The sequence below is a fragment of the Apiospora aurea genome (assembly GCF_038362705.1).
Source record: "Apiospora aurea strain CBS 24483 chromosome Unknown utg000004l_segment0_segment0, whole genome shotgun sequence".
NCBI classification, from domain to species: domain Eukaryota; kingdom Fungi; phylum Ascomycota; class Sordariomycetes; order Amphisphaeriales; family Apiosporaceae; genus Apiospora; species Apiospora aurea.
Window position 1 is genome coordinate 498640 of NW_027117391.1, and position 24199 is coordinate 522838.

The following is a 24199-nucleotide window of genomic DNA, read 5'->3' on the forward strand; positions in this document are numbered from 1 at the left end:
TATTCTTTTTGTTAAGTCGGCTCTCGCTATATTCGTGTGTAAGCTAGCTAGGGTTAATTAAAAACGGGGTTTTTATTAATTTTGAAAATAAAATAAAATAATATATATCCTTTTATATTATAAAATATTTTTTAAAAGAAATATAAGTGAATATATTTTTAAAGAAATAATTATTACGTAAAAAATATAAATCGTAAAGATAAAATCTTTATTTTAAATAAATAATATTTTATTTAATATTTTATTACTTTATAATATTAAAACTTAAAAGTTTAAATAGTTTAAATTTTAAAATATAACTTAAAAGCTATTTTATTTATTTTATAATAATATTATTCGTATATAATAATTACGGTGTAAACCCCCCGGCCCGCTGCACCGTTGGCCGGCTTATTGCGTCGGGTGGCCCGAAAAGGCCATTCAAGTAAAGAGATCCCCGTCTAACTGGCCGCGCCCGTTTACAGTTCACTACGTTGCGCAGTTCCTGCCATGGCATAGATACTTTACGCATCTTTACCACAAGCAGCTGCAAGCTTGTGGCTACACAGGCCCCATGGTGTAAGTCCCCGTTCACCTGCCAGCGTCAAACTCACAAACACCCAGCTGACACCCGGGGGTGGGAAAGGTACTGGGACTGGACCCTTGACGTCAAAGACGTAGCTGGTTCGGATTTATGGGATCCTGTCAACGGCGTTGGTGGCAACGGCGGCGACAAGACCGAGAAGACCAGCGACGGACGGGAATGGAAGTGCCTGGTCGACGGGCCCTTCAAGGACATCCGCCCGGCTTACAGTAGGACTATGGCCGCCGAGCACTGCTTGTCGCGCGACTTATTCGACGGCACGAGCCGCCCCGGTACCATGCGCGCCGCGGGCTATACCCCCGAGCTCATCGCCGACATGAACAAGCTTCCCGACTTCGAGTCCTTCGAATTCAAGTTGGAGAATGTTCCCCACGGCTCCATCCACAGTGCCGTCGGTGGCGAGATGGGCGACCTGGGCCCCTCGTCCTCGCCCAATGTACGCTCATCTTTTTCTTTTCCCACGGTTTCCTGTACTCCATCACTTGGGAAAGGGGCTGGTCCTAATAACTGACTTTTTTCTTCTTCTATTTTCTCTCTTTTTTCCTTCTTCTCAATGTGAATAGATCCTATTTCTTTATGCACCACGGCCAGGTCGACCGCCTGCGGTCCCTCTGGCAGCAGCAGAACCCCGAGGCCCGCCTCCAGGACTACGCCGGCATCCGGGAGCGCCTGGAGGCGCCCGGCGGCGGCAACGCCACGGCCGGTGGCAACTCGACTCAGAACGACATGCCCAACCCTCGCGCCGCCCTCACCGACATGATGCCCTTCATGGGCCTGACCGGCGCCGAGGACTTCCCCGTCTCGGTCGTTATGGACACCAACAGCGAGCTACTCTGCTATACCTACTAGTGCATGGACACAGGTGGCGAGCTGTGCCGGTCTCCCCCCTACAGGGACAGATGACGGGGCAAAAACAGTAGATTTTGCGTTTCAGGGCGTTAAGGGATATGTTTATGCGAATTGTTTGTTTATTTTCCTCCGAGCTTTACATACTCTATTCCCCCTCTATAGTGGAACGTAGTCGTCTTATAGAACTGATTATGTCGATTTTGATCTGCCAGCGGACCAATTGGGCAAGTACGTACTTATCTAGTCACATGCATGTTGCAATGTAATGGCGGCCATGCCATCGGGTCAACCACCCAGCGGCCGACCGTCAGGCGCGTTATAGGTCACGTCGCGGTTCGGGATGGGAATCTGACCGGGTGCCTAGCCTGAGAAGAGTCTATCGTGCAGCTCCGAGAGGTACAAGCCCGCCAAGCGCATGCTGTACTGTCTACTGTGCAATAGAATATGGGTACTGTGAAAAGCGCACTATCAACGCGCTGGGCTAGTAGTACGGGCCCTGTTCTTAGCGGGGAGGCGACGCTTTGGTGGTTCGGGCCCCCCAGACAAGAGCTTACTTACAAGTAGAGAGCCGTATTAGTTAGTACTAGGGTCGGCGACGACCTGGGAATCTTGGTGAAATGCGGCTGGGAATATGTACAGCATGGATCCCAGTCCTTTCACACCGCACAATTGCTTATGTTTCTTTTTTGGGTAGTAAACGTTTCATCGTGAGGATGGGAATAAGCCCCGGGGGGCGGGGTGCTGCTGCAGGACTTGGAGAGAGTGTGCTTTAGTTAGCGGATTGCCTAGCGGCCAACTGGACATCCCGCTGCGGGCTGAATGGCATTCTACCGAGATGCCAGTACTACTATGAGATGTGAGCGCAAGATGCGTTTTTTGCTTCTCCACGGGATCTGGAATACGGTCGACGTGACAGACGTTACCATTGGCCCAGACACTCAATGGCAGATTGGTTCATGAACAGGCGGAGCGGATAAAGTCCGCACTCAGCTGCTGTAAAAGCAAGTTTGTCCCGTACCTAACCTTATAGGTACGGTGGCTCTGCAAACTCGACGCTGGAGTGGTGCTGATCCCAATTCAAACCTTGGGCACCCCCCACAAACTACCACCAAAGCTGTCAATCCCAGATGCCTGGGTACAGCAAGATGCAGTGGCATCCAATGAAATCTTTTCCAGTCTGCACTTTCACTCCTCAGTTCACACCGCCCAGCAGGAAGCAGCAGCATCAACTCCCAAGGCTTTACATGCAATCAGAGAAAAAGCAACTCAGTTTCAAGCATCCTGCGGGAAAAACGAATCATAGAGGGCGCATGGACTGTACCGGCATGCAAGCAATTGGATGAGATGAATGCTAATCGCCGAAGCGTTCAGCGGACTGACTGCAGGCTGCAAAGCCCCCCCCACCTCACTAAACCGCGGCATGCATCTCTCCCGGCGCACCGGGTCTAGCGGCGTGAACTGGATGCTGGGGGGCGCTCTTTGCTATCCCCTTCCGGGCTTGATTGCTGGCAATCCCTTTGCCTTTCTTACTCGTGAAAAAGTCGAGTTTGCAGAAGGTCGGTCAGGGCCATGACAGGCAGGCTGCCCAGTAGTGCGAACATATAGGGATCGAATGGGAAATGAGCAGCCAATTGACAAAGGGCCCATTACCAATCGTCGAGTCGTAGGGATGTAGTTACTGACTTCATAATGGACGCTTCTTTTCCGCTTCTACCTAGTTCTGTTCTCGTTGGTCGGACGGACGTCGTTGCTAACCTACCTGCTCTGCTGATACGTTCCTGAATACATCCTGACCTGACCGTTTGTCGTGTCGAATATCATCGTCATGCAACTTCCCACCTTTTGCAGTGTGCTGTACTTCGGCGCCGTGCTCCCATGGTGCGAGAGCAGCAGCAAGGAGCCATTGGGTCACGGATGGCAAGCAGCCAAGGCCGGCGATAGTGAGTTTTGGCCTCTCAAGAAAAACATCTTCATTCTTCATATTGTCCTCATCGAGCTACTACTGACACTACGCTTCGTCGCCACTACCTAGGCCGAAGCCCGTGTCCCATGCTCAACTCGCTGGCCAACCACGGCTTCCTCCCCCGCGACGGCCACAACATCGACTACCAGAACGCCACCTCCGCCCTGCAAGTCGCCCTGAACTTCGACCCCGCGCCCTTTGTCGGCCAGATCGAGGGCGTCCTGAAGGTCTCCACGACCGGCACCAACGGCACCTTCAACCTCGTCGACCTGAACCAGAAGCCGTTCGAGCACGACGCCTCGCTGTCGCGAGCCGAGGCCTTCACCGGTGACTCCTTACGCTTCAACCCCAGGGTGTGGGCGCAGACCGCCAGCCATTTCGGCAGCGACAACATCGCCACCATCGAGGAGGCGGCCCAGGCCCGCGCCGATCGCGTCGCGGCCGCGAAGCGGACCAATCCCGACTTCAACCTCACCGAGTCCCAGCTGCCGGCGAGTTTGGCGGAGAGCGGTCTCTATTTGATTGTCTTTGGTAACAAGACCGACGGAAACGCGAGAACGGACTGGATTAGCAGCTTATTTGGTAGGTGACATGCTTTTGTCCAACATGATGCCACATAACGACTGACTTGATTGTAGAACATGAGAGGTTGCCGTACGCCCAAGGATGGAGTAGGTCCCAGGAGTTTGTCTCGGCAGCGGATGTGACGGCCATGGCCCAGAAGATTGCATCCGTTCCTGTCAAAGAGTAGTAGACCGGATGACAAGGACATCTGTCGGTGGAGGTTTCGCGTGGATTGTAGATGTAGCGTTCAGGCAATTGTAATTAGGGGGTATCAATCGATCTATGCTATTAAAGCAACATGCTCATCACTCTTTGTGTCTTCTCGGGTAGCTTGTCTTCCCTTTTCTTGGCCATGGAGGACTGCTCAAACGTGCGCCTGGCCTTGGACTCGGTCGCAGGCGCAGGCGCAGGTGCCGGGTCTTTCTTGTCAGCCGTTTCCTTCTTCGTCTTGGCTGCCGCCTTGGTGGACTTGGTGTCCTGGATCTTGGCCTTCTCGACATTGCGAACGAACTCCTTGTTCTCCTTGTTGGTGCGGCTGATCTCAGCGCGCATCCTGCTGGCGCGCTCGGCGGCCTCGGCCGAGATCTGCTCCGTCAGGTTGTGCCACTTAAAGCCCTTGAGGTAGAGCAGGTTCCAGATGTCGTCGCGGTAGTAGGTGCCCTTCTTGCCGCCGATGGTGCGGGCGTTGAGCAGGTCGACGGCGGCCTTGGCGTCCTTCTTGTTGAGGAACTCGACCCAGCCGTCGGTGAAGGAGCGCTTCTTGTTGCCGCCGTTGCGCACTCGGCGCGAATGCGCCAGGGGATCCTCGGGGGACAGGAAGATGCGGTTAATCTTGCCGTAGGGCTCCAGCAGCGAGCGCAGCTTCTGCGGCTTCATGAAGGGCGGGATGCGCGACAGGTAAACCACGCCGGACTTCTTGATGGCCTTTTCCGTAGCTACCAAGTTTTTCTTGGTCAGAGGTTTCGAGAGACCCGGAAGCTCGCCCGACAGACTGTCATCGTCGTCATCGTCATCGGCACTGTCGCCTTCGCCCTGCTCATCGTCGTTGGTTCCTGATGCTGCCTTTCTGGTTTGCTTGGCCTTGCCCTTGCCCTTCACGACTTGCTCATCCTCATCCTGGCTGGCAATATCGTCGTCATCATCATCGGACTGTAGAGAATCATCCACCTTCCTCCGCTTTGCGCTGCGGCTTCCTCCCTTCTGAAGTTCCTCCTCAGATTCGTATCCACCAACGTCATCCTCGCTCTCATCCGCGTCAAGGAACGCGTTCCTCTTCTGAGGCGCCATCTTGGCTGTGCTTCTTTGATCGACTGACTCAGAGAAGATGAATAAAGACCAGACCAAAACTGATCAGAGGCTTTCTCAGTAAAGCAAGGGCGGGACTTGGATATCGAACTGAGGCGAGAATCGAGCCGACCGAACTGAGAAAAAAGGTTGTAGTGGAGACTCAGACGGTAGAAATTTAGTGGATCGCCCATCCCTTGGAGCGTCGAAGCTTATCGCAGTGCATTATCGATATCGATATCGCGTCCGTGCAGCGGCATCTGCGTTAGCGCGTTGTCGCTATCGCTATCGGACCTCAGTAGCTATTACCGTACGGGCTATGTCATTGCCCCTCCAGCCTCCAATGACCGCGGGGTTCAAGTGACTTGAATCATGAACGCGGTGCCACCGTGCCACTCATAGATAACATCCAAGTGCTAGGTTGTCCGATGTCACTCCGATAACTTGCTTTGTTCTCTGGTCATCCACATCAACAATCGTCTCGCGCGTCTCTTCGATTCTTTCTGTTTGCGAACCAAGATCGATTGTAAAGCATAGCACATCACCGCGTAAACCCAATCCATCCTCATTACCTTTCATCTTTCCATTCTCTGAGATCATTGCTTCATCGCAACCCGCCACCATGTCGGTCGAGGTCATCACCACCATCTCGCCCACCACCAACGAGCCCATCATCACTCGCAATGGCCTCAGCGATGCCGAGATTCAGGAGTTGCCCCAAGTTTCTGCCAAGGCATTTGAGTCATGGCGGAAGACCAAGCTCACAGATCGCCAGATCATCGTCAAGAAAGCCTTGAAGATTCTTGGCGACAAGAAGGATGAGTTGGCCAATGAAATCACCGTACAGATGGGAAGGCCCATCAAGTACACCGGCGTCGAGGTCACTACTGCCATCAAGCGTGGCGACTACCTGGTCAAGGTCAGCGAGGATGTCCTGAAGGACACCGAAGGCGAGGCCGAGAAGGGCTTCAAGCGCTTCATCCGCAAGACGCCCATCGGACCCGTTCTCATCCTGTTCCCCTGGAATGTAAGTGATCTCCCTGCCGCCGTCAGTACTTGCTGCATACTGACCGTACTGCCAGTACCCATATCTCACCTTGGTGAACTCGTTGATCCCGGCCCTGTTGTCTGGCAACACTGTCATTCTCAAGCCCTCCCCGCAGACTCCCACAATCGCTGAGCAGGTCGCCAAGGCCTTCACCGAAGCTGGACTTCCTTCCGGTGTCCTGCAGTACTTCCACTGTGGCTCGCCGACGATGATCGAGTCAATCGTCAGAAACCCCAGCATCGCTCATATTTGCTTCACCGGTTCCGTCCCTGGCGGTCTCGCTGTGCAGAAGGCTGCCTCGGATCGTCTTGTCAATGTCGGGTTGGAACTCGGTGGTAAGGATCCTGCCTATGTTCGGGGCGATGTCGACCTGGCCTGGGCTGCTGATGAGATTGTCGATGGCTCTATCTTCAACTCCGGCCAGAGCTGCTGCGCTATTGAGCGTGTTTATGTCGATGAAAAGATCTATGATGACTTCATCAAGGCTGCCCAGAAGGTTCTCGAAGGATACAAGGTCGGCGATCCCTTGGATTCTGAAACACAAATCGGCCCAGTCGTATCGAAGCAGTCGAAGGAAACCATTGCCGCCCACGTCAAGGATGCTCTCGAGAAGGGCGCCAAGGATGAGACTCCGGATAATGCCACCTTCAAGGAGTTGCCGCCCAAGGGCAACTTCGTCAAGCCCACATTGCTGACTGGCGTTGACCACAGTATGCGAGTCATGACAGAAGAGACCTTCGGTCCCGTCATCTCGGTCATGAAGGTGAAGTCGGATGAGGAGGCCATTAAGCTCATGAACGACAGCGAGTTCGGATTGACTGCCAGCATATGGACAAAGGATACCGAGAAGGGCTACGAGCTGGCCGACCAAGTCGAAGCCGGAACCGTGTTTGTCAACCGCGCTGACTTCCCGAGCCCAGTAGGTCGACCATGCTTTTCATTTCCCTGTTGAATCATCGGAAGCGATCAGTAACTGACACAATTAATAGGATCTGGCGTGGACGGGATTGAAGAACTCGGGCAAGGGAGTTACCTTGAGCAGGTTCGGGTTCGATCAGTTCGTTCAGCTGAAGAGCTTCCACCTGAAGGATTACCCCAAATGACTGGTGCAGGCTGTCCCTCGCCTTTAGGGACACCAACAACTCTCGCAAGAATGTTACCACCGGATACTGCAAGCATTTATGATACCAGACATTGGAGACAACCGATTTGGCAGAACCTATGTTAGGGCGCGGTTAAGCTGGAAGTTAACGGGGATAGCGTGTTTTCTCCCCTCTGCTGGAAGGAATAGGTGTTATACCGCCTAGAGGCTTCAGCATTGGGGCCCTGTACATACCTATCGATTGACCAAAACACAATCGTTGCCAACTCCTCGTATTAGGCGCCTAAACAGTGTGTACCGAGCAACTGCAGTTACAGCCACACGTACCCTCACCCACACGCATACACACACACACTCTTTCTCACTCTCTCTCTCTCCTCCCCCCCCACACACACACAAACAAGATGGCATTCCCCATCACAATCTCCCTCCAAGGGGCCATTGAGGCCATCACCTCTTGCTTCGGCAAGGAGAAGAAGAAGGACGAGGAGGGCCCTGCCCAACTGGGCATCCCTCTCGAGGTTTTCGACGGTGTTGCCGGCGCCACCACCACCATCGTAAGTGGTTTTTTCGGTTTTCTTTTCTCCCTCTTTCTCTATTTTCGCCCTTTTCTACGGCAATTCTTGAGTAGTTCAAGCGAAATTGCAACCGCGATCACCATCAAACGCAACTCAGTCTAACATGGTTTTTACGTAGTCCGCCACCGCCGCCGACAAGGGTCGAAAGACCAGCCTGCCGCCCCTGGTGGGCATGGCCGCCGAGGAGTAGGTTTCCCTGAATAACGAGTCAACCGTACGAAAGAAGCTGTACTAATATCGTGATTCTAGGACCGCCGCCACCCCCGCCGCCGCCAAGACCGAGGTCGTGGTCCTCCGGACCCTTCCTGCCTCGGGCTCGTAAGTACTGCTTTCTTTGCTTTTTATTTCATGAATCCGTCCTGCCAGGATTTCCATATTCCCAGTCGAGTAACTACTTGAGATCTTCTGGCTTCCCTTCCCTCTGACTCGCCAACTGTTACGCATTTACCCAACATCTGAAACGCAGACTCAAAGCGTCAGCCGGTCCGAGAATGCTTGGGGTCGCGAAGGGCGTGGTCAGGGTGGTGTTCTGGCTGGTCGTCTGGCTGGTCATCTGCACCACCCAGACGCGCTCGGGTTGCTGGTGGCGTCTGTGAGGCGCCTGCGGCGAAGAAGTAACCTTGGCGCTCGGGTTGTTGCTCGAGGGGATACTGCCGGCACTTGAGGGGTTTCTCTTGCATGATCTGCATGAGCACCTCCTTTTTATTCCTCTTTTTATTTATCTCTCGATCCTTTGAAACCCCAGGAGGGAATACAGAATGAAGCGTGCTTTTTGCTAACTACGATTCTCTTCACCAGGCCACCCGAGGCGGAGGTTATCACCCACATGAGGGTGACCCTCCCGATCGGCCGAACCCTGCCGACGCCGTCCCGGTCCGGAATCCAGCCCCCTCCTCCGTCCCCTACTCGGGGAGACTAAGTTCCTCGCCGTTTTTGTTTGTTGCCTTCGGCGTTGTCGTTGCGGTTGGCCCGGCGTTTCCGGTCGTGGCCTTTTTTTCTTTAAAGAGTTTTTACAAGACCTTTGGCCGCGAGGCCATAAAGGAATGAATTGAGTTTTTGGGGTGGTGGTGTTGTTTTGATGGAATTCTTTTCTTGCTTTTCTGAATTTTGTGCTTGACTGAAAGTCCAGTCTTTTGATGCTCGCCGAGTGGTGATTGTTTCTTTGCTTCAAGCTAAGGTAGATGGAAGCGTGATGGTATGCTGACCCGCGTTAGGTATTGCTGACTGGGCAGGATGATCCTCCTGACAACGGTCCCTGCCTTTCATTATTAACCAATCCCAGTGTGATATATGACGGCATGAACGTTATGACCCTCGTGTGTCACCAATGATACTTCCTGCACCACCCGTTCCTCAACCCAGCAATCCGATACAATAACTCATACTTCACCATCTTGAGCATGGCCACCGTCAACCCCTTGCCGGCTCTCACTTCTGCACCAGGTTCGTGTCAGTTTTGCTACAACTCGATGCCAATACCTTTGCAACTTACTCTCTTGTCGACCGCTGGGTTCGAGGTTGCCATTGACATGGACGGCCACAACCGTTTTAGTTGGTAATACAAGTATTTATGCCAATAGGTAAGCCAGCGAGTGGTTTTCACCAGGTGAACTCCCTAAATCCTGTCATCGTTTGTCCCTCGACGGTTTTATGTCGCTTGGGTAGACTTGTTCCGTGCCTGTGCCTGTGGTCTGTTGAAGCCGCACGTATAAACTTCTCAACCCCCTAGTGACACCAAGCATTGATAGAGCCTTTTCGATACTGTATGCAGCTACTTACATTTTGAAAATTACCTTCCCTCCCCATGCTATCGGAAGGTACTTGAAGTCTATCATTGATATGCTTTGGTTTTCTTCTCGACGTGCAATGTCGGTATCCCAGCTTGAGCCTCTGCAGTCGTTGCCTCGATCCCACGGGATCACACGCCTATTCCCAGCACGGCGGGATTTTCCGCTCCCTCGAGCTGCTGCTAGGTTAGTGATTAGAATTAAGGCTGCATATCCCTGATGCACTAATGACAGGTTAGGCACCGAGCTCGGGCGTATCTATATTTGTAACTGGCCAATGATGGGTCGTGTATGCACTGCAAGCAAGCAACAAGGTTTCTGGGCGTGGGCAAATGACGGATGAAGATTGTTTCAATTAATACAGCCCGGACATCAAGTTCCGGGATCGAGTGCAAATCGTCCAATCTTTTTTTTTTTTTTTTTAAATTTTTTTTATCATCTCGAGGGGGACGTAATATCGCGCATGATGGTGTCATTTCGAAAACGGCTTTGCTAGCGAGAGGGAGACGCTGCAGTAGTTGGTGGTGGTTAGGGGTTAGGTAGGTAATTTACGCCCCGTAGCGGTGATGCTTGCATTCATTGACTGCTGACTGCTGACTGCTGACGAAAAACCCCGAGTGGGAAAGGAAGCGACGGTCCACAAATAATCAGCAGGCGGCTGGCTGGCTTCCCATTTAGCGATTCGGGAGCCACCGAGTTGTGGTTCCCCGCATTTGCGCATGTCCCATTTCCATTTCCCCTGCACCTGCAGCCCGTCAGGAGAGGAACTAGGGTAGTAGTAGAGGAAGGAAGGCCAAGTCGCCCAGTCAAAGTGCACACCCGCCTCCCTTCTGTCTCGGTCTTCGGCCATTTCCTCTTCTCGCTCCCTCTCCGTCCCCTGATCGACATCCGCCGATCCGGCCACTTTGTACTCGGCGTCTTCTTCCGTGTCTGTTACCAACCAGGGCATCATCACGATCAAACAAGCCCCCCAAACCAAGCCAATCTAATCCGATCCAGACGAAAACAAACCAAAATGGCGCCGACACACACTGCCGTCTCCGCCCCGGGCAAGGTCCTCCTGGCCGGCGGCTACCTGGTCCTCGACAGGGACTACAGCTCCCTGGTCTTCGGCCTCAGCGCCCGCATCAGCGTCGTCGCCCGCGAGATCAGCACCAGCGCCGGCGTCCAGCTCCAGGAAATCGTCGTCACTAGCCCCCAGTTCCTCGACAGCCAATGGCGCTACGGCTACCACCTGACCGCCGACGGCGGCGGCATCAAGGTCACCCAGCTCCACGTGTAAGTTGTCATTATGTTCCTCTGTCCCTTGTATCGACCTCGATTCATCCACCCCTTTCCGAGTCTTCTTCATCATCTAGATTCTGCCTTTGGCTGCTACCCCGCCCCCATGTTGCTTTTTTCCCGCCAAAGTGCCCCGTCGTTGTCCTTCCCTGCCTAATTCCCAATCGGGCCATTGGGCTTCAACTGTGCTGGTGTCGCCACATGCATCGTGGTTACACCTTTTCCCCAATTGATGCCTCGTCGCATGCTCATCACCCTTACTTAGCGGCTCTTCCATAAACCCCAACCCATTTGTTGAGACCACCCTCACCTATGCTCTCACCTACATCGCTGCCACGTCGCCGTCGCGGCACCGCTCCGCCTTCAGCCTGGATCCCGTCCACCTGACCGTCTTGGCGGACAACGACTACTACTCGCAGCCGCACACCATCCCCAACACCGAGAAGAACCCCACCCGCTTCTCCAAGTTCCCCACGCCCCTCAAGGACGCCAACAAGACCGGCCTGGGCTCCTCCGCCGCCCTCGTCACCTCCCTGACTGCCTCCCTGCTGACCCACTACCTGCCCGCCGAGCTGTTCGACATTGACAGCCAGGAGGGCAAGCGCATCCTGCACAACCTCGCCCAGGCTGCTCACTGCGCTGCACAGGGCAAGGTCGGCTCCGGCTTCGACGTCGCCGCCGCCGTGTACGGCAGTTGCCGCTACCGCCGCTTCAGCCCCTCCATCCTGAAGAGCTTGCCCGAGCCCGGCCACGCTGGCTTTGCGCCCGCCGTCGTCGACCTCGTCACCAACCAAACGACCTGGGACACCGAGGTCGCCAAGGACGGGGTCAGTGTGCCCGCCGGCCTGGCCATTCGCATGTGCGACGTCGACTGCGGCTCCCAGACCGTCGGCATGGTGAAGCAGGTGCTGGCCTGGAAGGCCGCAAAGCCCGAGGCGTCTAAACAGCTCTGGGACAATTTGCAAGCCAAGAATGAGGCGCTCGGCAAGATCTTGGCCGAGGACCGTAAGGACGAGATTAAGGGCGCCGTCGACGCCATCCGCGAGCTGATCCGCGCCATGGGGTCGGAGAGCGGCGTTCCCATCGAGCCCGAGACCCAGACCGCGCTGCTAGACGCTCTGGTCGCCGAGGTCGACGGCGTCTACAACGGCGTGGTACCTGGTGCCGGCGGCTTCGACGCCCTCGCCCTTCTGATGCGGGACGACGCCGAGACCGAGGCCAAGGTCAAGGAGTTTGTCAAGGGCTGGGGCAAGGAGCACGGCGGCATGGTGCGCCTGCTGGACGTCAAAGGCGAGATGGAGGGTGTCCGGAAAGAGGGGCTCGGCCAGTATGGCGGCTGGTTGAGCTGAGCTATACAAGAGAGGAAAGACTGAGAAGGGTAATACAAAAAGCAGGAAGAGAAGGAGATGAGAGAAGTGATGAGTAACGATGGGTTGGATGAAACAGGGACGGGCCAACTACGAAGCATATTAACGAGATACACCACAAGTGAATATAGACCGACTTGTTGCAAACGATGGCATTAAAAACATTCAGATTCGTGTGGTTCCTGATGACAGCAACCTATCTGGGTTGCTATGGCCCGATGTCCGCAGGCCATCGGAATCCGGCGCAGCTGTCAAAATTTCTCATCCGATATCTATCATTCTGCTCACTATCGTGCTGATCTTATTACATATACTCATCTACTGTCTCCTCCGTCAGAGCATCCAGAACTGATTGCCGATCGGTGTCCACCTTGCTGGCCAGCAAGGGCATGACGCGCTGGTCGAGCAGCCGGCAGACGGCGCGTACCTTGCGAACATCCAGGTCCCGCCTCTCGCGTGCTCCACGAGGAGGATGCTGCTCGGTCACGTACCGGAGACGGAGCGAGGAGTCGGGGAACGTGGGCCGGCCGCGCAGGAGGTTGCCGCGGACGACCTGGAGGCCTTTGCCGAGGAAGCGGTTGCGGAGGCCGCCGGGCACCTCGAGGAGACGGGCCAGCTTGGGCTCAAAATGGCCCGTGGAGGAGATTTCTTTGGTTCTCGAGGCCAGAGGGGTTGCGGCTTGCAGCCTGGGTTCTTGTTGTCCATGGGTAGGTAGAGAACGAGGGCCGGGCGGCGTGGGAGGGGCGGAAGGCGCTGCAGAGGTGCTTGCGGGTTCGCCAGTCGGTTTGTTGGCATTCGGGGAGCAGTAGGCGGCGGAGCGGCACCGGCTGCGGAGCTTTGGCGGGAGTGGTGCCGCGGGTGGTGCATTGCCGTGTGTCTTCTATGGTTGCTTAGGGGTAAGGCTCGTAGGTGCAACGTAACGGGTTGGGTAAGGAACTTGGTGAAAGTAAATGATGCTGTTGTATGCTGTTGTGAGTTGTGGAAGCCGGATGAAGAAAAGAGATAGGTGGGAAGGAGGGGGCACCCGTCTACCAGACCCATCTTTGGTCTAGCCTACGCGTTTGCTTTGGGCAATAAGAAGACGCTGTATTAAAACAAACACACATATGTCGAACCATTGCTGCCCCTCTCCTGGGACCTTGAAACAATTACCTGGGCACTCCTATAGGGCACGGGGCGGTGCATGTTAGAGTTTAGCGACCAGAGTGGTGTTGGCATGGGTTGCTCAGAGGCGACCGGGGCGGTGTTTGCTTCTGTACATAGAGACACCTAGGAACTAGAAGACGGCCAAGAGCAAACAACTGGGCATTATTCTCCGCCGTCCGGGATACACCAATTTCCACCGGACCAGGAAAGTGTTATATATCATATTTGTCAATCGGTTGTGCCATAAGCGCCCCCCCATCGTCTCATCATAGGAGAAATAGTCGAACTAGGAGGAATCACCTTACTTTATATGTAACCAGGCAGCCTGGAATGGTATACACAGGCATTTCACCATTGTATCCATTTTTGATAGTGTGCTCTTGGGAGGAACTAGGCCATAGTGATGGCAGCAGACAGTTTTCTCGTGAAGAGGTGAAGAGGAAGAGAAAATAGAAGAAAGGGCGAGATGCAAAGACATGAGGCCCCAGGGGATTCGAACCACGCCAGCAAAGAACCTCTACGTAATTTCATCGGGCAGGGAGATATGTCTATGTATATCCTGGAATATCTGCAACCGCGGATGTTGCGTACACGAATCGACTTGACTATTTTCCGATGGACGTGTTTAAAAAGGAAACCTTTTCACCCCTTGATATTTGTGTCGTATACAAGACAGGGTAAGACGTAGAATGATGAAAACGTGAAAATCAAACAAAGCGAGTGCTTCACATAATTATGCAGAACTGGAGCTAGGCCTAAGCATTCCCCGTTACTTTGGTATCCTTTATTCAATTTCACCAGGAGCTATCTACCAGCCGACAGCTAGACTCCTGTGCCACTACAGCCAAGATCCTTTTTATTCCGAGGTAGACCTCGAAGGGTTGGTTCTTCATTCATTCCCGTAATCATTTCCCCAGATGAACGTTTCTCATATATGAGTCTCTATATCAACCAGATAGACATCGCCACTTGTTCAACTAGGCTGACCTGAAGAAGACAGGAGTATCTCTCTCTCTCCCTCTCCCTCTCCTCTTTCTAAACGTTGACCGCATGGTCCCCCGTCGGGAACGCGCACTGATACTCCAGCCCCAACTTGACCACGCGCCCCGCATTGAGCGTCACATCCCACGACACCTCGCCGCCCTTCTTGAGCGTCGCGACCGCCTTGCCCCAGTCCTTCTCGTCCTTGCCCTCGCGCCCGGCCACCCCCGCGGGCACACCGCCGCCGCCGGGGGCACCCGTACCCGCACCCGCCAGCGTTAGCCCGCGCGGCTGCAGGAGCTCGTCGCGCAGCCGCTCGTCCTCGCTGACGGGGACCTGGTCCAGCACCGTGATGCGGGCCGGGAGCGGTTGCTTCTGCGAAGTGTTCGAAGTGCCGCCTGACGGAGTAGTAGCAGCAGTAGGAGCGGATGATGGCGAGGAACGCGTGTTGGACAGGGAGACGGTCCGGGTGTAGACGGCGCTGTCCTCCCTGCTGAAGACGCCCGACTGCGAGCGCCGGACGTCGGGTTTGGGGTAGGCCACCTTGATGGCCGGGTCGGCGCCGAGGCTGAGCGTGAACGAATCGTCCGGGCTGCAGCGCGGCATGCTGGTGCGGCCCAGGAAGCTGCCGTCGAGGGTGAGGCCCGCGGGCCCGGGCAGGAGGGTGAGCTTGTTGCCGTTGCGCACTTTGGCCTGCAGGTAGGCGACGGGCTTGTACTTGGCCACGACGGTGTGGCTGAAGGCGATGTTGGCGAAGCCGATGCGGGCCACGCGCTGCTTCGACGCCGTCGACGCGGGCGCCAGCGTCTTGAGGCCCGGGAGGTCGTACGTCGTGGTGAAGCCCGTCTCCTCGAACGTCGACTCCTGGAAGGCCAGCTCGGCCGGCTGCTCCGTGATGGTCTGCTGCTCCTCCATGAAGGAAGATGAGTCGTTCGGCGCATGCATGTTAGGGGGAGGAGCACCACCACCAACCCCATCCTGGGCGTTGCGGCTGCTGTTGTCTCTCCTCATCTTAGGCATGCTGATGAAGCTGGCGCGGGGGAAGAGGCTCGCGCTCTTCTTCTCCTTGGCTTGACGGGAGGCGCCCGAAGCAGCCCGGGAGGCGGACTCCATGGTGGGCCGGAAAGGCCCCCCCCGGAGGCGGCAGCAGCGGAGGACCACGACGCGGAAAAGGAGGCGGTGCGCCGCCGCCTAGGTGTGATGAGGCATTGACTCATTCATCGGAATCCTCGGGGGTTCCTCGTCGCCGTCAAAGAGACCGAATCCCATCTCCTCGTCGCTCTCCTCCACGTATGCCACCTCTTTCGCCTCGTCAGCAGCGACCATGAGAGACTCTACTACCGCTCCCCTTGGCGATTTCGCCTGCGATTTCAACACCCCGAACAGCTCGGCACGGGGCTGCTGCGCGTGGGTGCGCCCCGTCTGCTTGTCGGCCCACGCGGCCCGGTGCGACTGCTCGTCGCGCGAGAACATGATGTCGTTGCGCAACGAGTAATAAGCGTCGCTGTGCGCCGCGCGGCCGCCGGTCAGCCGGACGCGCCAGGGGACCACGGTCGGGATGGTGTCGTGGAGGCCCGAGAAGTCGGCCTGCGGCGTCGACAGGGTGATCTTGCAGTTGGACCAGGTCTCGGCCGTCCGGTTGGTCAGCTGGGCGTCGAAGCAGACGTGGCCCGTGTTGGCCGTCGTCGAGAGCGCCATGTCGTAGGCCGGCGACCAGTACGCGTCGGTCGTGACGTAGCTGATGGACAGGTCGCACGTGCTGCCGGAAAGCTCGTTATCGCTGCTCTTCTCTGGGCTCGTGGGAGAAGAAACGAGCTCGACGTCGCTCGCGATCGAGCTGCGGCGCGAGGAGCCGGGCGTGAAGGCGGTGGCGTCCAGGGTGACGCGGATGCTGTAGACCTTCTTGGGCCAGAAGGACTCGCGCTCCTTGCGGACACGGGCCTGCTCCTTGCGCACCTCCTGCTGCTTCCGCGCCGCCTTCTGCTGCTCCTTCTGCTTCGCCCTGGCCTCCCGCCGCTTGACCTTGTCGGCCTTGGCCGTCTCGCGCCGGTACTGCTTGAGTAGGCGCCCCTCCTCCTTCCTCAGCCGCTGGAGCTTATCCTTGACTTCGCGGTGCTGCACATTGCCGTCCCAGATGTCGGCGAAGATGTTCTCGCGCTCGACCCGGTACGTGGCTAGCCCTTCGTCGATCTTAACGTCGGGCGCGGCGGTGTTCTGGCGGTCGGTCGTCATGAGCTTGCCGTAGCTGTCCAGGATCTCGAGGCGAGGATCTCGCTGGCGCGCTTCTCGTCATCCTCGGCGAGGCGGAGCCGTTCGCGGATGTCGCCCATCACTGCGTTGGCTCGCTCTTCCTCCTCATCTCCCTCCGATGAGCTGTCAGGGTCAGAATCGGAGCTGTCGCCGTCGTCGTCGTCGTATTCGGGATAGACGTCCTCGAAGATTTCCCGATGGGGCAGTAGCTCCACTGCCATGTCTGTGATGATGGCGGAGCCAGTGCCCTCTACCTTGATGGAATCCTGATCCACCGTTGGCGTCAAGCCGATGATGGTGATTTGGTTTTCTCCGGCCTGTTGGGTGTTAGCTGGGGTTCCTTAGAAACCTATGGGGGAGAATGAGTGGTAGAACGTACCTTGAGCGGAACATCCTTAATCTGGCGATGCACTTGAGCGCGACCAGGAAACAAGGTCACAGACCGGGTTTCGAGCTCGCGGATGCGATACTCCTGCTTGTGTGTCACATCCATTGTACCCAAACTTGGACGAGTCGCTTGTTGGGTTGGGACGGTTGGGAATGAAGTTGGGATTGGTATACCAAGCTATGGAATGGCAAGACAGGAAGGAATGGCGATACGGGGTAGATATATGTGTGATGGCATATGGAAGCATTGGATCTCTAACCCGGTGCCTCAGCTACGGTCGTCATTCCAGGCAACCGCCGTCCCTTGCCAATTCAGGTCATACATGTGCAACTAGTAACGCCAAGATGTAAGCAGCCATTTGGAGCGCGGGGAAAAGTCTCAGAGGTAAGCACATGGTGAAGAGGGGAGGCCTCTTTCTGAGGCCTTTCGTGGAAATGAAGAGGCAGGACAGGTATACCGTTGCTGCTGAACAGGGGAGCCAAGATGCCCTGATCTGGCCCTGGCTAGGTGCGTTGTGTCAAAGTTAGGTGCCGCAGGCGCAGAGGGTAGTGGCGTCGTTGGTAGTGCAACTAGCGGCGTTGAGTCACTCGCCGGCATGCTTTTGGCTCCTACGCCGGCTACGCACTGCGCCTCTCTAGGTTACAGCAACTGTTGCAACCTAAGTTACCTACCCAGCTGCGTTCGAATCGGTTGGAATCTAGTGTGATTGTGCTGCTATTCTCTATCTCTTTGCATATCCCATGTCACCACAAGTAGGCGAGACGTTGGGTCTGTGTTCATGTCCTGCAGGTAGCCCCTTGGTCTTTAGCTATGCGAACGCGGGAAAAGGCAGACACAGCTTCAACCAGTCTTCTGGTGTATCCCATATCGCCATCAGTCGAGGGCCATTGCCGTGTATCAGACCAAGATGTCTTGAGGAGGAAGGCAACTCGTCGCTGTTACCCAGAACTGCTGGCGGCGCAACCTCCTGTGCACCTTCTCAATGAGAATGAAGCGACCCAACTCTTATCAGCTTGTTCTTGGTCGCCTGACATATAACTCGGAGCCAGTCAAGGGCCCAGGAACAGGGCTTCCTTCACTTGACCTCACGTACGTAGCCGCAAGAGATTGCTTCGACTGGCCCAGTCTCCCGCGATCGTGTTTAGCCGAAGATGCCCCTTTGTTTTTCGAGAATTGCATGACGTTGCTCTGAACTATATGAGGTTGTATGTAACATGGTATACATGTGGAAGCCCGAGAGGCACCATGAGGATACCAAGCTCGCGCACACTCAAACGCCGGTATCCTTCCGGGCGTCCCTCAATATGTCCCGTAGGTCCAACTTGTCGTCGAAGCACTGGTTCAAGGTGTTTCGAGGAGTTAATACCCATATGCATCAGTGTAGCGAAGGCACACCTCACTGGTACCAGCTTCGCGCGGTTGCCATACAACCTCAGCATCAATGCAAGGCTTACGGTGCCGACACATGGGGCCGATGGCAGCTTCATCGTGGCCAATTGGGTATGCACCAATTGAGTATGCTTCCACTTCTCTGGCCACCAGATAAATCAATGCACGAGGGGGTTTGCGATTGGCGAGAACCGGCAAGTGACGGCGAAACACGTACGGAAACCACACGTGGACAGGATCTACACGGGGAGACCGCAAGCCATTCCGTGACAGATCAAATGTATGCAAGCTCTTTGTCCAAATCAGGATGCCTGGTCGTCTCCCATGTTATGTTCGGGGCAAGCCAAGGCCAATGAACGGAGCCGAGTGTGCGAGAAGGAAACTCGGGATCTCACCGCTTCGGGATTAGATTTGGCTTGGGCCTGGCCATGGAATGAACCTCACTTACAGTGAACTAGGAGCAAAGGTGTAAACAGACTGCACTCGCTGGGCATACCAACAAGAACAATGCGCTGATGCGATCATCATCGTGGTTTCGTTCATACATACCAAGTCGGGAATATCTTCATGCGCAGGCAGGATGTATGCATCAGCTTTGAGGGCTTGTCGCCGTTGCTACGCTACGCTGCCCAAAGGCGGCGTCGAAGCCCGTGTGCCATCGTCGGCCCAATCGGGATCAATTCAATTCTGACTTACCGCAATTTGCGGAAGCGAAGTACATGCATACCTACAATACACTTACTTGCTGGGGTTGCGCTGGCGGGCGTTTTTTTTGTCTTTGCGTCTTCTGTCCCCAGTCCGTTCGCCAGGAGAGGGGCAAGTTCCGATCGCAATGGTGGCGGCGCATCGGGGTCAAGGACACATCTTCCAGAAGCGGTGAAGGGGAAAAAGATGCATGTGTACAGTAGAGTGAGGTGATGCGATGCGGACTGGCCGTGAGGGGGGAAAACTCGGCAGAAGATCGCAAAGCGTGCTTGGAGGAGCAAGTGGAGTAAACCATGGCCAGCATTGCCGGGCCAAATTCCCGGCACCGGGGCTTTCGCGACCGGAGAGACTCGCGAACGAGACGAGAGAAGAAATCTCTGCCTTCAAACGCGAGGCAGAGAAAGACCATCGGCCCACTCGCTCGCTCCAAACCAGCCACCAGCACGAGATAAGATGGGATGATGATGATCACTTTAACGCGGGTAGCGGAACAGGGGCGCGCGAACGGCAATGGGGGATTGTCGTCAATCAGCATCGAACAAAGGCCGGAGAGGACAGACGGACAGACATGTTTCAGATAGATCCGAAATCAAACAGTTCTCGCTATGCGCACCCACGATCGTCCTTCCAAACAAGTTTGGAGGCGCGACGATCCTTGGGCTTTCGAGTCGATTGTGTATGTAGTCCGTGTCCCATGCGCATGGTGTGTAAATGGGGGCGGTCATCTTTGATACTTTTCCCCGGACCGTCTTGCGACTGGCCGCGGGAGCTGAGGGTTGGTTTCGGCTCTCGTTTGATGAGCTTTGCGACGGGCGGGCTTTTTGCTTTTTTTGCTTCGTTTCTTTTCTTTCTCAAATCAGACCCAACTAGGTCCAGGCTAGCAGGGTGAGCGACAGAGGGAAAGTGTGGGGTACCAAATGATCCAAAGGACCCAGGTCGTTCGTGTCTGTCTGTCTGTCGTCCAACAAACCACCACCACCCCCAAAAAGCACAGGCTCTTCCTGGCCCGAGGGTCCCGTCCGTTTGTTCGCTGCCCTCACCCCATGCCAGGTCGACTCGCGAGAAGAAAACGGGGGGGATGGATGGATGGATGGATGATGGGGGTCTACGTACGCGGCTTGTTCGTTCGCGTAACCACACCCACCCCGTGTTCTTCCAACAAACCCGTCGATCGCCAAAATGGGCCGAGGCCAAGATAATCGTGACAAAAAAAAAGGCTGAGAAACCAACAGCTTAAGCTATTTGTAGGTACTTCTGTCATCAACCCATTGGGAATGTCAGATGCCCGAATGTGCATGTTCCTTTCTGTCCTCGATCGAATATGATATGACGTCCATGTGTATGAAGTAATCTACATAGCTAATCTGTACTCGTCCTGGTATCCGAGATGAGATGAGATGACACGCGAAGAGAAAAACCGGAGCTCATTTCGCCAGCCAGCGACTCCGAGGGGGGGGTCAAGTCCGTAATTGCCTCCCAAGTGGAGGCATCCAAGAAGCCGGGACTTACGGAGGAGGAGGAGAGTCGAAAATCGAAAATGCGTCGTCGTCGCCTGTCAGCCGTTCGAGCCATACGCGCAAGTCATGTATATTTTTAGGCTCGTAGGATTCCTTTGCCGCCCGATGGGAAGGAGGTCATCGCATCGCACCGCGTGCACCGCAGTTTGTGTGTGCGACCTTCCTCGTGGCAGGCGGGCAGTGTGTTGCTATTTTCGCCCTAGGCTCGTTTTTCCGGGCGTCAGTGGTTTTTTTTGTCGCGGCGTTTACTTCGCCAGTCGGGGCAAGGCTATTTCCACACCCGTGGCCTTTTTATTATATTTTTTTTAAAGATGCGCTTGCCAATTCACTTCACAGCAGCGCCGGCAACAGACTTTGATCAGGCGATTTCCCGTTGGCCTGTGTGGAGATAGAGGGCAAAAGGACAGGCCCGTCAGGGCTCAGCGCACTCGGCCATTTGTGTGTATGTATCTGCTTCCCGGCACTGTCAAACCCGTGCCGGTGTGGGTGAGTGAGTCGCGTCTATGGCCCCCCGGGACCAGTCTATTGGAATTTGGTGTGTATGTGGCTACGATCCTCAGAAGAAGAAAAGGGGGGTTACATTGAATGACGCCGCCTGGACAAGCAGCAGAGAGGGAGAAACCGGCAGGCAGGCTGTGGGATTGTTTGGTGGCTGAATCGGGAATGGGCGCGTGCTCTCCGGAGCCAAACTTGAAGAGGACAGGGCTGCGTTCCTACTACTTCGGGCGGGTGCAGCGGACGACAGAGACCGTTCGTTTTCAGTACAGTAAAATCTGAAGCATCAGCAGCAACCACCGCCCCCTTGTATCTGTCCTAACTTGGCCCTGTCCCAGATATGCCTGCGGCTGAGCGTCGGCTGCCGACCCGAAGTGTTGCGTTTGGTGGTTTTTCTTTATTTTCTTCTTTTCTTTTCCCGCCTTCTCTCTGCTTCTTCACTCTATGTCGAATACGCGGTGTGCGAACGGACGGAAGCTTGTAGCGAGTACGGAGTAGCATGCAGCAAAAACCATGCTGATAGATGACACCATCGGGGCGCCAGTGCACGCCGAAACTCGACCGGCCGAACAATTGGCAGGAAACCGGAAATGGTCCTCAGGCTAGCGAAGCGCGCGTGGGATGGGCTACGAACGACCAGTACTATGTAATCACCTCTTTCGCTGCGCAGCATGACATAATAAGTAAGACCGTAAGACGGCCGACTCCCCTACGGATCTTCGGCTTGTCATGGCTGGCAGCTCTAGGGCCAAAGGTGCCGGAGGACCCAATTTTCAGGTTGCCGAGTGGGAATGGCGCGCGTGCCTGTCTGACCAGCCCATTCGTCACGGGGAGGGAACGGGGGCGCGAGATGATTATTAGGTGGGAAATGGCTTCGGGAAGAGATGCGCGCAAATACCCCCCCTCTCTCGCTCGCTCTCTCCCTATCTTTCTCTCGTTCTCATATGCCGATCCGCAGGGCATTGATCACAAGAAAGTGCCGCCTTAAGGTACGGTACTCGCTCGCGCACTCTACCTACTGCGACGGTGGCGGAAACCGGCAAACTACCTACATGGAGGGGCCAGGGTTCGCTGGGTGCTTGTTTTACGGATGATCACGGACGTATTTGACACGGAGCTTGCCCGACCCATCCCCATTAATTTAACCAGATGCGCCCATCTGACTGGTGGCTTGTGGGGAGACCAACACGCGATGCCGCGCCATGATACTCCATGATACTCGAGGAGAAACCGGAAGGACCTCGTGGGCTGCATTCGGGGGAGATGATGCAATTGAACGAGTGCCCTCATCAAACAACACATCACCAATGGTGAGTGAGTGAGTGAGTGAGCGAGTGCGAGCGAGCGAAAACGCTGGATGAGATCCGTATAGATGAGATACCAATAAAATGGCAATCCAAACGGCCGGCTGGACCATTGGCTGGATAGGGGTGGGTAGCATGGAACTGATGGATGCATGAAGCCTTGCTCTAAATTGGTAGTACCTCGGGGGGTTGCTCGCTGGCCGCTGGTGTGTGTATATCTGTCTGTCCCCCGTTCCGTCAGAGGGAGAAAGGGAGGGGAAAAAATAGCCAGAGATAAAATCAAAAAACATCGCATGGCGGCTCCACCAGCTTCCGATGCGATCCACCTGTTCTTCTGCGACACTTTGTCGACTTGAGAAATGCAATCCCGAACCTTTTCTGTCCGAGGGCAACTTTTTGGGAGACAGGAGGGTTTTTTACTTTGCCCTGGGCCGTTTCCGGAACACATCAAAGCCGCTCCAGTTTTATTTAAATAACACCGACAATAGTTGCCGGATCATCGGCAGGGGCAGTCTCATGGCAATATCGAGGAGCGACAGACAGAAAACGCGTGCAATCGGGTCGCGAGTCCAATCGCCCTCGGTCGGCCGGACTTGGGGGGCGCTGTGATACAGACCAGCAAAAAACCAACAACCAACAGCAGTGGCGTGTGTTCGGTCGGGGGGTGCTGAGGCGCCTACGTGTAGGGTGCGTCGCCCGCAGCCCATGCCAAGCTGACACGGGCGGCAGCTTTTCCCTGCCAGTGTTTCCGGGTGCTGGAGTACAAGGGCTTCCGGTGTCTCCATTTCTGGAGCTTGGGGCTTGCGACCACTGCATCACTCAACCCCAGAACAGAAAAAACACCCGGCCCAACTCCCGCCCCCCATTCAATTGCGAAGGATACATGATAGTGAAGGCAGTGCGGTAGTAAGCGGCAATTAAAGTGAACCTAAGGGGACCGAAAAGCTCATCCCGCATGTCGACCGCCGCATGAATGTTGACTTGCTTTTTTTTTGGCTCTTTCGATTCTCAGATGCCAGACCCGGTCCGACCGACCATTCCTGGCGGACAAGACAGCAATAGAGTGGATCTTATAGCCAGACGGACATGCAAGGCACGCCCCGGGGGACCGCCCAGCGTCAGCCATCACACCCAAAAGGCGAGGCCGTTTGCGCGTCAAATCCCAAGTAACCCATACTGGTGGCCCGTATTGAGCGCACACAGAAAGCAGACGGATAAGATGGCATGTCCAGCCTCAAGCGTCTATCTATCTAACGCGAACAGAAGTGGCCAACGCGATGGGAGGCGATCGGCAAATCGCATTGCGGGTGCTTGCTGCTGGCCGTGTGAATTTGGGGGCATCGGAGGTGAGAGGTAACTGTACTTGTGCCGCCTCCTCGCCAATCATTGTTGCCACCTACGACTTCGTCCGGACCTCAGCTGGACCAAATCGAGCCTGGCTGATTGGTCCGGTACCTCGATGAGTCTAGGCCCTCCGAACAGACACCCTGACAAGTGACGCGCCGCCGGCCCATGACCTCCAACTCCTGCCAACCCCAAACTAGGTAGGTAGGCCTGTATTCATTCGAGAGTAAAAAAGGTCGCTTGCTTGCCTGCTCGCTGCGCTTCCAGCAAACCG

At 55.3% G+C, this 24199-nt stretch overlaps 9 protein-coding genes across 9 annotated transcripts; 5 read left to right on the forward strand and 4 right to left on the reverse strand.

The window, feature by feature from the left end:
• Window positions 1-553: 553 nt before the first annotated feature.
• PG986_004974 (tyrosinase) lies at window positions 554-1432 on the forward strand (the record flags this gene model as incomplete). Its single annotated transcript, XM_066841196.1, has 3 exons — window positions 554-558; window positions 626-1019; window positions 1175-1432. The coding sequence occupies 3 exons, from the start codon at window positions 554-556 to the stop codon at window positions 1430-1432; spliced, it is 657 nt and encodes a 218-aa protein (XP_066701058.1).
• A 1849-nt stretch (window positions 1433-3281) lies between these two features.
• PG986_004975 (uncharacterized protein) lies at window positions 3282-4146 on the forward strand (the record flags this gene model as incomplete). Its single annotated transcript, XM_066841197.1, has 3 exons — window positions 3282-3372; window positions 3465-3977; window positions 4034-4146. Coding segments are annotated over 3 exons (717 nt in total), but the record flags the coding sequence as incomplete, so codon positions are not given.
• A 101-nt stretch (window positions 4147-4247) lies between these two features.
• Window positions 4248-5246, reverse strand: PG986_004976 (RNA recognition domain-containing protein; the record flags this gene model as incomplete). The annotated part of the gene is made up of 1 exon (XM_066841198.1): window positions 4248-5246. The coding sequence occupies one exon, from the start codon at window positions 5244-5246 to the stop codon at window positions 4248-4250; it is 999 nt and encodes a 332-aa protein (XP_066701060.1).
• Window positions 5247-5865: 619 nt separating this feature from the next.
• On the forward strand, window positions 5866-7394 carry PG986_004977 (Succinate-semialdehyde dehydrogenase; the record flags this gene model as incomplete). The annotated part of the gene is made up of 3 exons (XM_066841199.1): window positions 5866-6270; window positions 6326-7210; window positions 7281-7394. 3 exons carry the CDS (start codon window positions 5866-5868, stop codon window positions 7392-7394), a joined length of 1404 nt encoding a protein of 467 aa, XP_066701061.1.
• A 403-nt stretch (window positions 7395-7797) lies between these two features.
• Window positions 7798-8635, forward strand: PG986_004978 (uncharacterized protein; the record flags this gene model as incomplete). Its single annotated transcript, XM_066841200.1, has 4 exons — window positions 7798-7950; window positions 8090-8157; window positions 8221-8289; window positions 8452-8635. The coding sequence occupies 4 exons, from the start codon at window positions 7798-7800 to the stop codon at window positions 8633-8635; spliced, it is 474 nt and encodes a 157-aa protein (XP_066701062.1).
• A 2138-nt stretch (window positions 8636-10773) lies between these two features.
• On the forward strand, window positions 10774-12388 carry PG986_004979 (phosphomevalonate kinase; the record flags this gene model as incomplete). The annotated part of the gene is made up of 2 exons (XM_066841201.1): window positions 10774-11036; window positions 11305-12388. 2 exons carry the CDS (start codon window positions 10774-10776, stop codon window positions 12386-12388), a joined length of 1347 nt encoding a protein of 448 aa, XP_066701063.1.
• A 322-nt stretch (window positions 12389-12710) lies between these two features.
• Window positions 12711-13591, reverse strand: PG986_004980 (uncharacterized protein; the record flags this gene model as incomplete). Its single annotated transcript, XM_066841202.1, has 2 exons — window positions 12711-13286; window positions 13559-13591. 2 exons carry the CDS (start codon window positions 13589-13591, stop codon window positions 12711-12713), a joined length of 609 nt encoding a protein of 202 aa, XP_066701064.1.
• Window positions 13592-14587: 996 nt separating this feature from the next.
• On the reverse strand, window positions 14588-15646 carry PG986_004981 (uncharacterized protein; the record flags this gene model as incomplete). Its single annotated transcript, XM_066841203.1, has 1 exon — window positions 14588-15646. One exon carries the CDS (start codon window positions 15644-15646, stop codon window positions 14588-14590), a length of 1059 nt encoding a protein of 352 aa, XP_066701065.1.
• Window positions 15647-15724: 78 nt separating this feature from the next.
• Window positions 15725-17276, reverse strand: PG986_004982 (uncharacterized protein; the record flags this gene model as incomplete). The annotated part of the gene is made up of 3 exons (XM_066841204.1): window positions 15725-16789; window positions 16867-17100; window positions 17163-17276. The coding sequence occupies 3 exons, from the start codon at window positions 17274-17276 to the stop codon at window positions 15725-15727; spliced, it is 1413 nt and encodes a 470-aa protein (XP_066701066.1).
• Window positions 17277-24199: the final 6923 nt, after the last annotated feature.